Source organism: Monodelphis domestica, chromosome 3 (assembly GCF_027887165.1).
Source record: "Monodelphis domestica isolate mMonDom1 chromosome 3, mMonDom1.pri, whole genome shotgun sequence".
Lineage (NCBI taxonomy): Eukaryota > Metazoa > Chordata > Mammalia > Didelphimorphia > Didelphidae > Monodelphis > Monodelphis domestica.
The window spans coordinates 319032533-319048339 of NC_077229.1; the positions used below are offsets into that span (position 1 = coordinate 319032533).

Sequence of the window (15807 nt, forward strand, 5' to 3'; positions counted from 1 at the left end):
TGCTCTGCACTTTCCTACTTCCATGCCTTTTTTAAAAAATACTGTTCATTAGCTTAGAAAGGGAAAAGATAGCTGGCCCCGACGTCAGGAAAACTCATCTTCTTGAGTTCACATCTGGCTTCACATACTTCCTAGCTGTGTGATCACAGGCAAATCATATAGCTCAGTTTGCCTCTGTTTCTCATCTGAAAAATAAACTGGAGAAAGAAATGGCAAAGTACTTTTATTTGCCAAGAAAACCTCAAATGAGTTCACAAAGAGTCAGACATGATTGAAATGACTGAACAACAACTGTTGGGCTTGAGTCGTGTCATTCAAAATCTCTTGCATTCTTTTCTGATGATCTTTAGGTCTCTTTCAGCTCTGTGATTCTTAGTTCTTGTCCTCCCAGAAACTTTTGTGCCTTTATTCTTTGCAGAATAATTTTGTGAGACTACACAGATTCTTTGAACCTGCCTTGAAAAATCCATTTTCCCTATTAACTGGGTAAATATCAAGCTAGTGGTAATCTTATGTCAGTCTCTTTACTGTTAGTTTCTTTTTTTCCTTAATAAAATGGAGAAGAATCCCGGCAACAAAGCTTTCACATAATTTCTGAGGATAAACTTCATTAATGTGACTTCAAAATGTATTTACCACACTGTACAGATGCTTGAAATTATATGTATGGCATCCAAATAGTGTTTGTGTTATGATTTAACATAGGAGGAAAATATTTAGTTGAATAAAGATATGTAAGCTTATACAGCAGATTTATATACATGAAACATCACTGAAAACTGCTGCTAGGATGAGCCATTGCCTCAGCAGAACACAGATTTCACAAAATGATTGTAAACTGTTCTGAATCACCTCTTGATTTACCAGCTATGTTGTTGATCAGTCTAACTCTAGAGGCTTTGTTGAAACTGATTACTGTTTGCTGTTCACTAGGGACTAGTAGTCATTGAAGCACCTGGTGTCTCTGCTTTTGTCAGAGCATGCATTTCCATCTCCTCAGAGCCTCCAAGTAGCAGTAATAGTACAGCATGCACATCTTTGCAATTGGGACATCCAGGGTTTGTAAGGTAGCAATAAATGACTAGGGTGGCTGGGGTGACATGAATCTCTCCTTCCCTGTTGTTTCATGAAAGAAATTTCGATTCCCTGAAGGCTAATTACATTTTAAAATAATTATTTATTTAGATAGCATTTTATTTGCCTGATTCCTGATTCTCCTCCTCCTGCAGATTACATTCCATTTTTATTACCTACTTTTGTGTTTGGAGATAAACATGAGCTATGCTTATTTTACATTAAAGATTTATTCTAGCTAAGCAAAAAACATTTGTAATATACAAACAATAATAAAAAAGTGATTCAATAGGAAACTAATATTTGCAGGTTGTAAAATGTGCACATTAACTTTAATAGCAGAAAGACTAATGATGAAATAGATATCACACATCTTTTTGAGAGTTAATAAACTAAGATACCAGATATATTCCTAAATATTGATAGTATTTTAACTGATTTTTCTTGAATGTATATATATATATAAAACATTCTAATAAATAGTCTTCTATCTACATGTAGGTGGGAGAGGAGGAAGGAAAATGTGGATTATTAGATAATGAAAAAAGAGCATCAATTAAATTTTTAAAGTTTTTAAAAATTTAGCCTAGAGGTTTTAAAAAATGACTACTTTCCAAAAATATGCTTTGCTTCTATAAACATCAATTATTCTTAGAAGTTTAAAAATTCTCATGTAATATACATATGGAATTATATTATTTAAATTTAGATAATTGTAATTGCAAAGCATTTTTTAAAAGAAAAAATAAATATAGTTGTGGAGTTCATAATTTTATAATGAAAATTTTATCAATGTTAAAAGACAAAATCTCTGCCTCTTATAGTCTTAAAAAGTTGGAGTAGAAGGGCTTTGGATTTGAGAGGTCTAGGTTGAAATCCTATCTCTGTCATTTGCTATTTGTGTGGTCTTCAGCAAGTCATTTAATCTCTCTAGGACACAGTTTTATCATTAGTAAAATAAGTGGCTTTCAAAATAGATGGCTTCTGAGGTCCCTTCCAGTTGTAAATCTGGATTTTGTGATTTTTTTTCCTTACATGTATTTGACTGGATTTTGTGGTGGTAGTAATACTCAAGACTTTTCTTTAATAACTAATAAATAATTCTGGAAAAAAAACCTATAGCATGATACTGCATACTTTGAGACAGGAAACATTAGTTCCCCCATATGATCCATTGAAAAAAAAATAATGGAAATAAAAAGATTCTGAGTCCTGGAGTTTTGCAGTTTATCACATTTAAGAAAAGTAAAAGAAAAAGCCTCCAGAAATTTGGCAACGAAATCCTATTAGCAGCTTGGCAATTGTCAAAAATATAACTGTGGAGAAAACTTTATTAATATTTTGAAGTTATTGCATTTTAAAATTGTATTATTTTATTATTAGTTAATTTTTAACTCAAAATATGATTTTCTTTGCTTAATTCTTTAAAATTGAGTAGAGCTAATGACTTCTCCATCCTATTTTCTTTGGCTCTACTGGAGTAGTTGAGAGAGTTCATGGTCCACCAGAACAGATGCCAAGACATTTTGTTCAAAGTCCAACTTTGCCCTTAATTGACTATGTGGCTTTGGAATTACTGTTTGAACTCTTGTGTCTGAATGAATGTCTAAATTGAGAGTGTGGGATTAGATAATCTTTGCTGCCCTTTTTATCTCTATGAGTCTAAGTTTCAATCCTCTGGAAAAAGATTTGGTCTTTAAGGAAAAAAAAAACATTGTTGGGTAACTTCGCTGAAAGTGCACAAATTAAAAAATACAATAAATTATAAGCATTATGAAATTTGGCAGAGGATGTATACTGATTAAGGCATATTGATGAATAGATTTTAATATTTAAAACCATGCCCCAAAGGTCTATGCTTCAAAAGTTTTGGTGACTATATTTGCCATTACAGTGAAATATTTTCCTGGGTTATTCTTTAAAACAGAGTTTTTGAGAGTTCATTTTTTCCCTAATAGTCACCAGATACTCAATTTATCATCATAAACATCCTTGCCTGCACACTTGCCAAAATTCAGATTCAGTTCTGAGGCCCTTCTAAGCTTAATGGTAATTTGTTCTCTGGGCCCACCATTTTAGGAAGGACCTAGTCATGCTCACTATTGCACTTGTGCACTATACCTCTTCTCCTCCTACATAATAATTACTTCTGTTTTTATCTATCTATCTATCTATCTATCTATCTATCTATCTATCTATCTATCTATCTATCTATCATCTAATAACAAACAATAGGTAGTCGAGAATAATTAATTTATTTTGATGGCATGTTATTCACATGTGGAAAAGGAACTACCTTCAATGATATGCATTGTGGTAGATTTGGAACCAGATGCATTCAGTCCTGACACTTTCTAGTTGTTTGATAATGGGAAAATTTCATTATTTCCCTAAGTTTTTCTTACTTATTTGTAAAATGAGAATAATGATTCTACCAGCATCGTAAGGTTGTTATGAGGAATCATTCAGAAAAACTTAAAATGTCATGGAAGCTTAAATAGTATAAATATTATAAAATAAAAATAAAACTCATATTTATATTAATTTTTAAAGTCAATTATTTTACATTATAAAATTGAAACTAACATGTTATGAAATAATATTCTCATGAAATCTTTATAAGAATAATGTTTATAATTTTTTGTCAAACACAATTATCCCTTTGAAATGAGATCTGCTTATTTATTATTACTTATAACCAAAAGCTGATACAGTTCAATTTTAAAAGAATTTATGATTTTCAAAGTCCAAGGCTTATTTCCAAGACACTCCTAGTTTCAGTCAATAATTTTTGTATTTCCTCAGAAATAACTCATACATTATCTTAACTTAATAAATAGGTATATTTGAAATAGTGAGTTTTAAAATGATTTGATCTATTTGATATTCATAATAGATGTCATATATGATTCCTTTTCTTCTCCAACACTGTCAGAACCATGATGCAGATTCTTATCTCCTCACTCCTGAATTATTGCAATAGCTTATTGATTGTTCTCCCTTCCACAATTTTTTCTCCATTGCAATCCATCCTCTACTTGGCTATCAAAGTTATCTTTCTCAACTAGGGGTCTGACAAAATCCCATTTACTAATCTCCAGGGACTTTTTGTCACTGCCAGAATAAAATATAAAATCTTCTGTTTTGTAACCTCTTTTTGGCCCTTCATAACCTTCTCCTCCCCAATCTTTTTTTAAACCTTGCTGTCTTGAAATCAATACTTAGAATCAGAACAGAAAAGCAGTAAGAGTCACACAGTTAGAAAGTGTCTTAAGTCAGATTTCAACCCATGAACCACCTATTTTTCAGTCTTTCTAGGCTTACATCTTTCTCCCCAAGTATCTACTGTCCAATGACTGACTTCCTTGTTGTTCCTTCAATGAGGCACTCCATCTCTCCACTCTGGGTATTTTCATTGGTTATTTTCAGTAACTGAAATGTTCTTCTCATCTTTTGTGTCTGGGCTTCCCTGGCTTGCTTCAAATCCCAGTTAAAATCCCATCTTCTATAGGAAGCCTTTTCCACTCCCATTTAATTCTAGTTCCTTCACTTCCATGATTATATTTTATTTCTAACATATAACTTGCTCATTCATAGTTGTTCCCGTGTTGTCTCCCTCATCAGACCAGGAGCTCTTTGAAAGCAAGGACTGTTTTTTGCCTTTATTTGTACCCTGAGCATTTATCATTGATACTGGGTATATAGTAGGTGTTTAATAAATATTGATTGACTGATCACTGAAGGAAAGACTTACAGAAAGAGGATTCAAATTGGATTTTTGTTTTGATACCACTTCTACTAGGATCTCTCATTAATTTATTTAATATTAAAAAGTCACTAAATCATGCTTATCTAGAAAATACATGAAGAAATTCAGGTTTAGGAATTAGAACTTATTTTATTATTTATTTTATATTCTATCTTTTAATAATTTCATATATTTCTATTGAGAAAGACATTGTTTCAGAGGTTATGATCTTAAAATGCAAATTTTTATAAAACATGTTATTGCTGAACCTAATTAAAACTTAAGCATTGAAAAATATGCAAAACTAAAGTGAATTAATGCAGGCATTAGATATTCAGGATCAGAATTAGAATGACATTTTTATATGTTAATTTATTATATGCCATTAATATTTACTATGATTAAGATATTATGTTAAGAATTTTATGATTGGATACCATTCATCTTGTAAAATAGAGTATAATGTATTTTTGCATTAAAAATATATATATATTATCTTTTGTCTTAACACTATGACTATGTATTGTTTTCAAGGCAGAAGAGGCATAAAGATTAGGCAACTGGGGTTAAGTGACTTGCCCAGGGGCAATGAGCTATGAAACATCTGAGACTAGATTTGAACCTGGACCTCCTGTATCCAGGCCTGACTATCTCCTGAGCCACCTAACTCCCCTCAGATTATTGTATTTTTGATACAAAATAAAAGACCTCATAGAATTTTAAGAAGTACATGCAATATAAACCATTTCTCATTGATCATGGTAATTCTTGATTGATGCTGATATTTGGAACAGAGTAGTGTTATGGCTGCAACTGCCACAAACTGCCAGAGACTTCTTCCATTTAGTGGCTACCATTGCTATCAATCATCCTATTCTCCTTCTCAAATCCACTGACCAGGCATGGGGGTAGGTGGGTCATCTAGGGAACATCATGAATAAAACACTTTCACATAATATTTCCAATAATGATTAGATCAACTCAATCCCAAAAGTTTTTCTAGATCTGGATAGGTCCTCAGAGGCATCAATCCTTTTAGTTCATAAGCCAGAAAACAGTGGTCATAAAATTAAGTAATTTGACCAAAGTCCTTCAGATAATGTGTCAGATGTGAGATTTATTTCTAGATTCTCTGATTCTTGCGCCAGAGCTTTCCTCTTCATAACATGCTTCTTCCTTTTGCTATGCAGTATCAAATATGTCCCTATATACTGTTTCCTTTATTTCCTTTCCTTTATTCTCTCTCCTCTTACTCTCATCCTTGAAGATTGTGACTCTCAGAGTCAAAGAGACTGAGAGAAACATAAAGGTCTATTTTTCTTTCTTTCTTTATCTATAAATGTATATGTATGTATGTATGTATGTGTGTATGTATATGTGCATACGCACCCCATAAACATATACATGCCAGAAAGAGTGAAAGCAGATAAATACACACACACACACACACACACACACACATGCACACACAAAAGTACATACCTACTCTTAAAAAAAAATCCAAATCCCTATCCCAACCATGGACCATACGTCATATTGCCTTTATTGTTGTTTGATTGGAAAATTATTCTCAGATATCTTAGAATTTATCATGTTTTGTGACACACAATAAGACTGATATTTTTAGTTTTTTTGTTGTTAGTGCTGTATAGGGAGCTATAGATTTTATACCTCTTATTTGTATAGATATTGAGGTAAAGCTTCCTTATTTAAATATATAAACCTCAACAAATTCAACTTAATAGTTTATCAATAATACTGATAGGTAGCATTTATAAAACACCTTAGACTTTGGAAAACACTTGATAAATATTATTTCTTTTAATCCTCTCAACCCTATAGGGCAGGTACTACTATTATTTGCATTTTATTGATGAGATAAGTGAGTCTGAGTAAGATTAGGTAATGTGAGATTTTAAATGGTTGAGGTCTTAAACTGTAGTGGTTAAAATAGTGGAAGATATAAATTGTGATAGATATAAGAGAGGGTGAGTAAATTTGACCACAGAAATATGTTTCACTATAGTGTCTTGGGTTTAAAATCAAATATAAGGTGGTCACCAGGGAAATATTCCCAATTATTCAAATACCCAAGTCAATTGGGTTTTATAGAGATTTTAATTAACAATACAATGAGTAATCAAAGAAAGAGAGAGGGAGTAAGAAAGGAATAAGTATGAAGGGCCTCAAAGCCAATATGGCCTAGACCTGAGTCTTAAAAGAGAAATCAGTCAGTTTGTTATAACTCACCATAAGATCTGTCTAAGTAAGGATTTCTAATGACACCAGGCCAGCAGCATCTCAGCTGCTTTCACCAGCTCCCTCCTCCATCTGAATGTTTCAGAATCAGTCTCCTCAGAATGAGTCTCTCCAATCTGAATGTTTCAGAATGACTTCCCAGCTCTTCCCTGAACTCTTATTTTTAAGGGAAAAATCTTCTCTGTCACCTCGCCTAAGTCCTTACATCTACCAATCACTGTAGATGTTTCTAAAGGACCGCCCATTTTGAATTCACAGCTGAGTAGTTTTAATCTCTTTAGTAAGTCAGGAAAAAAATGCTGCTCTGTCGACAAATTTCATTAGAAAAAACCTCTGAATAAGTTATCACCCTTTTAGGTTTAAGTAGTTTACAAGTTGCCCCACCTTTATAGGTACTTAGTATCCCATTGTATCAATTCTAAAATAGTCATGACTCAAAGAACTTCCTGTCCTTTCCATAAGCATGGATCAAAGCACTTTTCATTGTTCTCAAGAAGCTCTCTGTCCTAAAGCAGTCCTAAGTAGGGTGGAGTAGGGATATTCCCAAGGCAAGGAGCCCTCACATTCAAGTAGAATTCTCACTATCTGCTAGGGAATTTTTTTAAGTAGAAGATTCTTCAATGGGGGAAACCCCTAACATTCATAAGTCTGAGAAATTTTGAGGTTTACAGTAACTTGCCTAAGATCACACAACTACTAGTATCAGAGGAGGGGTTAGAATTTAGTTTTCTGCTCTGTAAATGGAGATAATCATAGGTTATTGAACGTATTGAAATATAATAATAGATATCATTTCAATTATTCTGAGTCTGCGTAGGATCAGAAAGAGGGCTGACCTCAGAGATAAGATTTATCTGAGGTTACAAAAAAAAGCAAAAAAAAATTTTTTTCTGAAGGGGACTTCCATTCTTAAAGGAAATACAACATGCACATAAGTAGATATAAATAAATATGTATAAATAAATAAATAATATGTATAAAATAAAGCCCCCATTATAGATCCTATATTTACTATTTTATAGGTCATAAGACTTAATATGGTTTTTCTTTTTAGCTTTGATCTTTTTTTTTAATATACCAAAGAACAGATGTTACAATCAACTCAGATTACTGGCACAAATTTAATTTCAACAGAAATAGTAACTGGTAAACACAATTTACTATAGCTATGGTTTGATATTATGAAGGCAAGATAAAGTATAGAATGACCTTCATCTTTTCCCATTATTTTTTTTTCAGTTCAGGAAATGTGTGTCCAGTTGTGAAGGGAAATAAGAAAATATGAGTATCTAGAATCTTGTGAAGTTTGGGTATTGAATTTGCTTTGTGTATAAAATTGTTGTTTTCTGACCCAATTTTTCTTTATCTGTGTAGCTGGATGTTCTCTGGCAACAATACTGTAAATCATTGTTGTACTTTCCAATAGATTATATAATATACATTAGCTTCAAATAGTTCAAGAAAATAAGTTCATATTTCAAACATAAAACAGATGATGTAAAGTATTAAAATTATGTCTCTTATAACAAATAAGCAAATAGTTAATTTTAAACTCAGTTATAGAGACTCCAAATAGTTAGCTGGACCATATATCATACCTCCCTTTCTCACAAGGAATGAGGCAGCATATCTGAAAGCACATTGAAATCATGCAGAATTATATAAAAATGAGTAACTATTACTGTTGCCTTTCCTTTTATTAATTGTAGCAATAGTATGAATCTTGGTTCCAAGGTGAATTTGGTGTTATTTTTGACTCTTCACCCTTATCTCTCATATGTGCATTCAATTAAAGTCTTATTGATATTAACTGAAATAATTCTCAAATCTACCACTTCCCCTCTATTCTTCCTGCCACATTCTAGTGAAGACCTCATTATCATCTACTTGGGCTTTCATAGTAGTTTCTCTAACTACTTCACCAACTCCACCCTCCAAATTCTTATCCTTCACAACCATTGAACATAGATATGATCTTTATGTATGGGTCTATTCATGCTGCCTCTGAGCTTAAAAACTTACAGTGTCTCCATTTCTTTCCAATATATTTTAGACACCTTTACCTAGCATTCTAGAATCTTTGCAACCTAGGATCATTGTATTTTCCTAGTCTTTATCTCATGTTAATCTCATCCACTTAGTTTATATTCCTTAAAATAAACTTCTTGCTTTTCCTTTTTACAAACTCTGAGGTAGCAATGGCCAACTCTACTTGGAATGGCTTCCTTCTCCCCATCTACTCCTTCTGCATGTTGAATTCCTAACTATTCTTTAAAACCCAAATCATCAAGGGTAGCTGGGTGGCTTAGTGGATTGAGAGCCAGGCCTATAGATGGGAAGTTCTAGATTCAAATCTGGTCTCAGACACTTCCTAGCTGTATTACCCTGGGCAAGTCATTTAACCCCCATTGCCCAGCCCTTACTGCTCTTCTGCCTTAGAATCAATATATAGTAGTGATTCTAAGACTGAAGGTAAGGTTGTTGTTGTTTTTTTTAAACAAAAACAAATCATATGCCCTTCTCTTCAGATAACAATGACTTTTCTTCCCTTGGACTTTTGCTTGTACTTCTCAGATGAACTATTCCTGCATTCTTTTGTCCTATAATTATTTGTGTATGTCTTATATTTTCTTATTAGTTGATAATCTTTATGGGGGCCAGGAAAGGGAAAGAGAAAGAAAAAGGCCTATGTGACTTAGATACTATCTCTTTCACTTTGCTCCTAATCATATACCTTAAGAAAAACAAGAGAAGATCTGTTAGTATTATTATTATTGGTAAGTGGCAATGGTATTGTCTCTACTTGTCACAAGACAATGTGATGGACAAAATAGCAAAATTCACACTCACAAAAATATTGTAACTTCTAGAATTTTAACCAATATATAAAATGGTATCATTTCTCCAAATATAAAATTGTTTATTAATAGTCACATACTCTATTATCAAAAGTTTAGTCAATCGTGCTTACCTTTGTTCAGTAAGATCCTTAGTGAGGTCTGAGTCAATCTTTTATATGGCAAGGTGCCTCTCTTCTGATTGGCCTAACTACATCATTTGGATCTTAGCTCTAAGTCCCAATTAGTGCATATTTTAATGAAGAAGTTGACCTAGATCTCAACTCCTCTTCATTTACTTCCCCTATAGCTTCATTACAGCTAGACTAATCCACTCCTTTCTGACACTTAAGAAATGTACTTTTGTTTATGGGATAAACAGGAAAAAGAGAGAGTAGATATTAAGGCCCAAGGAAATGCCCTGGGGGTGATTATTACCTTACATAGTTAAGCTGTGGAGAAACTGTTGCCTACCCTTCAAAGGTTAGTGTTAATTTGATGTTGAGATGTCATTCTATATAACTAAAAATAGACAAGTCAATTCCTTAATGACTTTTTGCTTCAATACAATGATAAAAAAATACAAATATTTTGCTACTTTTTATCTTCTTTTTCAGGAATTGATGACCAAACTCATAACAGAGACACCTGACCAACCAATCCCATTCCTCATTGACCATCTACAGTCCAAACAAGGACCCCGAAGTCAACTTCAAAGAACATTGTCTGGTTCAGCAGCTTTATGGGCAGAAAGTGAAACATCAGGTAAATGGAGAAAAGGCATCACTGTTCATTTCATAAAATTTAGAACCAAAAAATAAATTAGGGATTAAAATATCATAGATTAAGAATTGAATGGGACTGAGATTTCTAGTTCAACTCCTTCATTTGCTAGATGAGGAACTTGGACCCAGAAAAATAAAATGGTTTGACCCTCTACAAAATGCAGAGCCAGGGCTTGAAATCATGACTCCTGATTCTAAATTTAGTTCTTTCGGAAAATAAAATTTCCTAATTCTGTGACTGAATGCTCACCTAATATAATAATAATTTCAGTAACTCTATTTCCTTCCCCAATAACCTAATCTTCCTGTGAATGGAAACCCATTATCTAGTGCTGAACTGCCTAAATGCTGATCACTTGCCATATTGCCAATTGAATGGATATCTGGAGTTTTGAGTCAGACTTGGACTTTTGGTGAATGGTATTTGTAACCAATAAGATCAGTATAATAGACTTATCAAAATCTTTGTTAAAATGTAGGTAAATATATTCATAGTTCCATTCTCATATTTTTTCCTATAAAAAGGGGAAAATTAAATTAGTTATTGATGAACAAATATGGTTCAATGTAAATACTTTTTCAGAAAAGTTATACCCTCCTGTGTCTTCCTTTCTAGATGTTCACCACTTATCTTTTAATCAGCCTTTCTAGGGTTGTCCCAGTAATTGAAGTCAAGCTCATTGGTCTATAGTTTTTAGACTCTGTTATCTTTTTTTTTTTTTAATTTGAATGTCTTTTGTTTTCCATGATCTTTCAAATATCACTTCTAGTGGCTTAATAATTTCCTTGTTCAATCTCCCTTTTCATTACCCTAGTCCCTAACTCTCTCCCAACAACTATCCCCTTTGGGCAGAGTACAACCACTTTATAAGGCGAGGATATATTTCAAACCCATTCCCTCTGAATACAACTTCCATGTAACTTTTTAGTGATAATTAGTCTTTTTTACTTTTACCTTTTTCAGAACTCCTTTCTCCTGTGCTCCCTCATTTCATTTCTCTCTTCTAGGTCTGCCTTAGTATTAGATAGCTAAAAGAAATTCCCAAGATATTGCTGTTTTTCCTACCAAGTAGAGATGGAAAAGAAAATTGAAGAGCTGTACTCACAGCTTTCTTTAAGACACCAGGAAGACTTTCAGACTTTATGTTCCTGGAATAGAGCTGGGTTTAATACTTTTGGATATCTTGCCCAGTTTTAATTTGTACAATCTGTCCCTTCACAGAATTTATGCCATTGGTAACTATATGGATAGATATAGAGATAAATACTGAATTTACTTTTTATTGAGGTAGAGATTTCCCAGATGAGTGAACTCCCTCTACCAATCCAAATTGTTATCTTTTTCCAATTCATATTCTTATATAGTTGTGTAGAATATTGAGGCTTCCCTAGGTTCATATATCCATTTTGTTCAGAGGCAAATTAATAAGAATATTATACTAGTGATTATTGTAATCTCATTGTAACAATGTTAAATTTTAAAATATTTATTCCCCTTAATAGAAACACAAAAAAGAGGTAGGTAGACACGATTTTGGAAGCACATAGCACACTAAGGAGAGAATCCATATTAGAGATTTGATGTGAAATTCATCAAATGGTTCTAAAAGGTAAAGTTGCATTCAATATATGGAAGATCTTCCTAAAAATTAGAGATATTCAAAAGTGATACATGATATGTCAGGAAAAAATTATTCCTAATACTTGAAAACTTTGGAGCAGAAACCGGATGGTTATTTGGGGGTAGAAAATTTATGTTTAAAATATTAGGAGACTTTCTAATGTAATGGAAAGAACATAGGACTCAGAAATATAGCATCTAGGTTTGAATGTGAGGGCAATTACTTATTAACTGTAGGCTCAAGGACAAATCACTCAGCCTCTATAGGTCCCAGTTTCATCAATGTGAAGTGAAGAGGTTGCATTAATTAATAACAAACAGGATTTTCCAGCTCTAATTCTATATTCCTTAAAGTGTTTAATATAAACCATTTTGAGATCCCCTCTAGTTCTTGACACTACAATATTATATAAATGTAATTTAATGGTTTCTTGTTATTTAATAATAATATAACCCATCTTTAGAAAAATATACCACATAGTTTTGAAGAAGGTCATTTTATAATAAAATTTAGGTCTATACATTTTTTCAAGTTGGGAAGGAAAAGGAAAAAAGTGTGTTTTTTTTTCTCTTATTTGATTTCATGATTTTTTCATCTGTGAGGTGGGTCTTGACTTTTTCCTGGGTATACCTACTAGCTATGTGTATACACATACATGCAAACACACAGAGGTATGTAAATATATATGTATATATATGCATATTTGTTAACAAGCATCAAAAAGACTTACTACAATTTTATTTGGATTCTCTTTCAACAGAACCCAAAGGAACTAGAAGAGACTTCAGAAGTTATGATAAACCCTGGCAGGTAAATGCAAAGAAGCCAAAGAAGTCCAAGAGTGACCTTGCTGTGTCTAATATTTCTCCACCATCACCGGAATCCAAATCATGTAAGAAAGTTTGTTAGCACATTATTACTCAAAGCCTATATTAGTTTAAACTATACACAACAAAGTAAAAACTAAGCCAAATTATTTTACTCTACATTTCTGGCTATAAATCATAGTGAACTTTCTACTTCATTTGGAATGTCAAGTAAATGTCAGTAAGATTGGAAAGGTAGAAAAGAACAAAGGATTTGGAATAAGATGTATCTGAAAGTCTGGCATGTATATGCATTAGCTTTTTATGTATTTCATGACAAATCTCTTAATGGCTCTAACACTCTCCTTTCTCATTTAGAAAATGGACATAGTGATTCTTCTTATTTTTAAGTTGTCATGAATTTTATATGGTAAAATGTAATTAAAAGCATTTCTAAATTGAAATTTTTACATATAAATGTATTGTATGAATGCTTATAAAAATTAAACTGATTTAGAAATGTTTTCTTAAACACAATTCTCTGTTTAGAATTAAATTAATTTTAAGGGGACTTTGGTGAAGATTTCTATAGGCTGGTAAAAAAGTACTAGCCAATTAAAAGAGAGTAAAGAATTTTTTTAACACTTTCCACCTTGTTGGTTTTTAGTAAATTGGCTGTATTGTCTGGAAAACAAGGAAGGCTGGAAATGTGTGGGAAAAGATAATAAGGTGTTTGGGGAGGCATTTGAGATGAGTATATGGGGGCTGTATGCTGGAGAAAAGTTGTATTGCCTTGTGAACTGGGCCAAGATACTTCACAATTCTGAATCATAGAATCTCAGAGTTGTATAGGACCTCAGAAGCTATTTCACCCGAATCCGTGGGGGTTATTACAAATATTTAACAAGTATTCATATACCCTTTGACAGAAAACCTCCAGTTAAGGAGAAATCAATTCCATTTTGAGATAGCTCTATTTGTTAGGAAGTTTTATCTTGACATCATGTACAGATTTGTCTCTTTTCATTTATTACTTCTTGATCCTAGTTTGGACCACTCCAATTCAAAGAGCTAATCCTTCATCTGTGTGACCACTTTTCAAATACAGATATCATGCCATATTAAATTTTCTCTCTTCCATGCTGATTATCCCTAGATCTTTTAAATAATCATCATACATCATTAACTTTATTTACCTTTCTTTGGATATTCTCTACCTTCTCTGTCAATGTCCTTCCATAAATGAGATGCGTAAACTGAATACAATATTCCAAAAAAGGGAATGATCAGAAAAAATAGAGCAGTCCTAAACACTTAATATTAGCTTTATTGGGTTGTCTTGTTGATTAATATTGAGATAGTAAATCCCAACCACCCTAAATCATGGCTCACATTTTCTTCAAGTAATATTTATATTTTGAACCCTAACATATGACTTTACATTTAGTTTTAGGAGTATTTAGATGGTGTAGTAAATAAAATACTATGCCTAGAATCAGGAAGACCTTGAATCAAATTGGGCCTCACAGACTACTGACTATGACCCTGGGCAAGTCCCTTAAATTATGTTTGCTTCAATTCTCTCATGTGAAAAATGGTAATAATAATAGTAGCACCTATTTCCCAGGATAATCGTGAAGAGGATATGCCTGGCACATAGTAGGTACTATATAAATATTATTATTAATTACACTTATGAACTGCTGATTAAAATGTTCTTTAAAATGAAACACATTTATAGTACTAATTTGATCAGACAATAATTATGGAGGCATTTTGAATATTTGAAGAATAAATAGGTAGTAGTGTTCTACAAAATGGATCAAAATTAAAAAATATATTTTCCAAAATGTTTTCATATGCTTCTGGAATAATTACATTAATAATTATATTATCATGTGTTAGTATGATACTAATTATTAGCATTACTTTACTAATAATTATATTATTCCCTCAATCACTTTTGACTTGAATACACATTTTATTAGTCCATTTTTTAATTGTTTCTCTGAACCTATCACTCTGATTCTTTTGAATATAAAAACAAGCATAACATTTTATGCTTAATTCATGCCTGATCATCTTTTCAAATAGCATCAATACTTGTTCCTGAATACTTTTTGTCTTGTATTTTTTTAATTGCCTTAAATATTTTCCTCACTTAGCTTACAAAGGAAGTGGGAAGTGAAATCTAAAAGTTGATGTCCGGAGTGGTACAGATGATCTCCTTCTAAAAGAATAGATATGAACGAATTATCCTACTTGTAAGCTTGAAGGAAAAAACAAATATCTGTGTAGGTCCAATCTAAATCTAAGGATTGCAGATAACATTGTTTTTATATTGGTGATTAAAAGTCCTAAAAATATTTTTTGTCATTTTTTCTTTTTAATTTGTGGAATTCATAAAATACCAGGGATACTATGTTAAGATAAAAGGGACAGTATTTCATATTTCAAATTCATTTTAATAAGCTTTATTTTTATTCTATAAGGTTTCTTGTATCTATTAATTTTCTGAGCAAAGTTGTTTATTTGAGAATTGCCATTGCCTCTTAGGGATCTTTATGGTCCCTTGTATTAAAAAAATATGCCAATTGATAAAAACTACTTTGACCTAGAAGATCTGCTCACATTTCCTAAAATATAACCATCCTCTGCTGAAGTAAAGGAAAGGAT

General features: G+C 32.3%; 1 protein-coding gene across 3 annotated transcripts in view; it reads left to right on the plus strand.

Annotated features, from left to right (window-relative positions):
• C3H8orf34 (chromosome 3 C8orf34 homolog) overlaps positions 1-15807 on the plus strand; it is a 463675-nt gene that overhangs the window by 79486 nt on the left and 368382 nt on the right. For all 3 annotated transcript variants that reach the window (XM_007487223.3, XM_056824041.1, XM_056824042.1), the window contains exons 2-3: positions 10536-10683; positions 13086-13217. In XM_007487223.3, coding sequence (XP_007487285.2) covers positions 10536-10683; positions 13086-13217 — 280 coding nt within the window. The remainder of the gene's footprint in view (positions 1-10535; positions 10684-13085; positions 13218-15807) is intronic.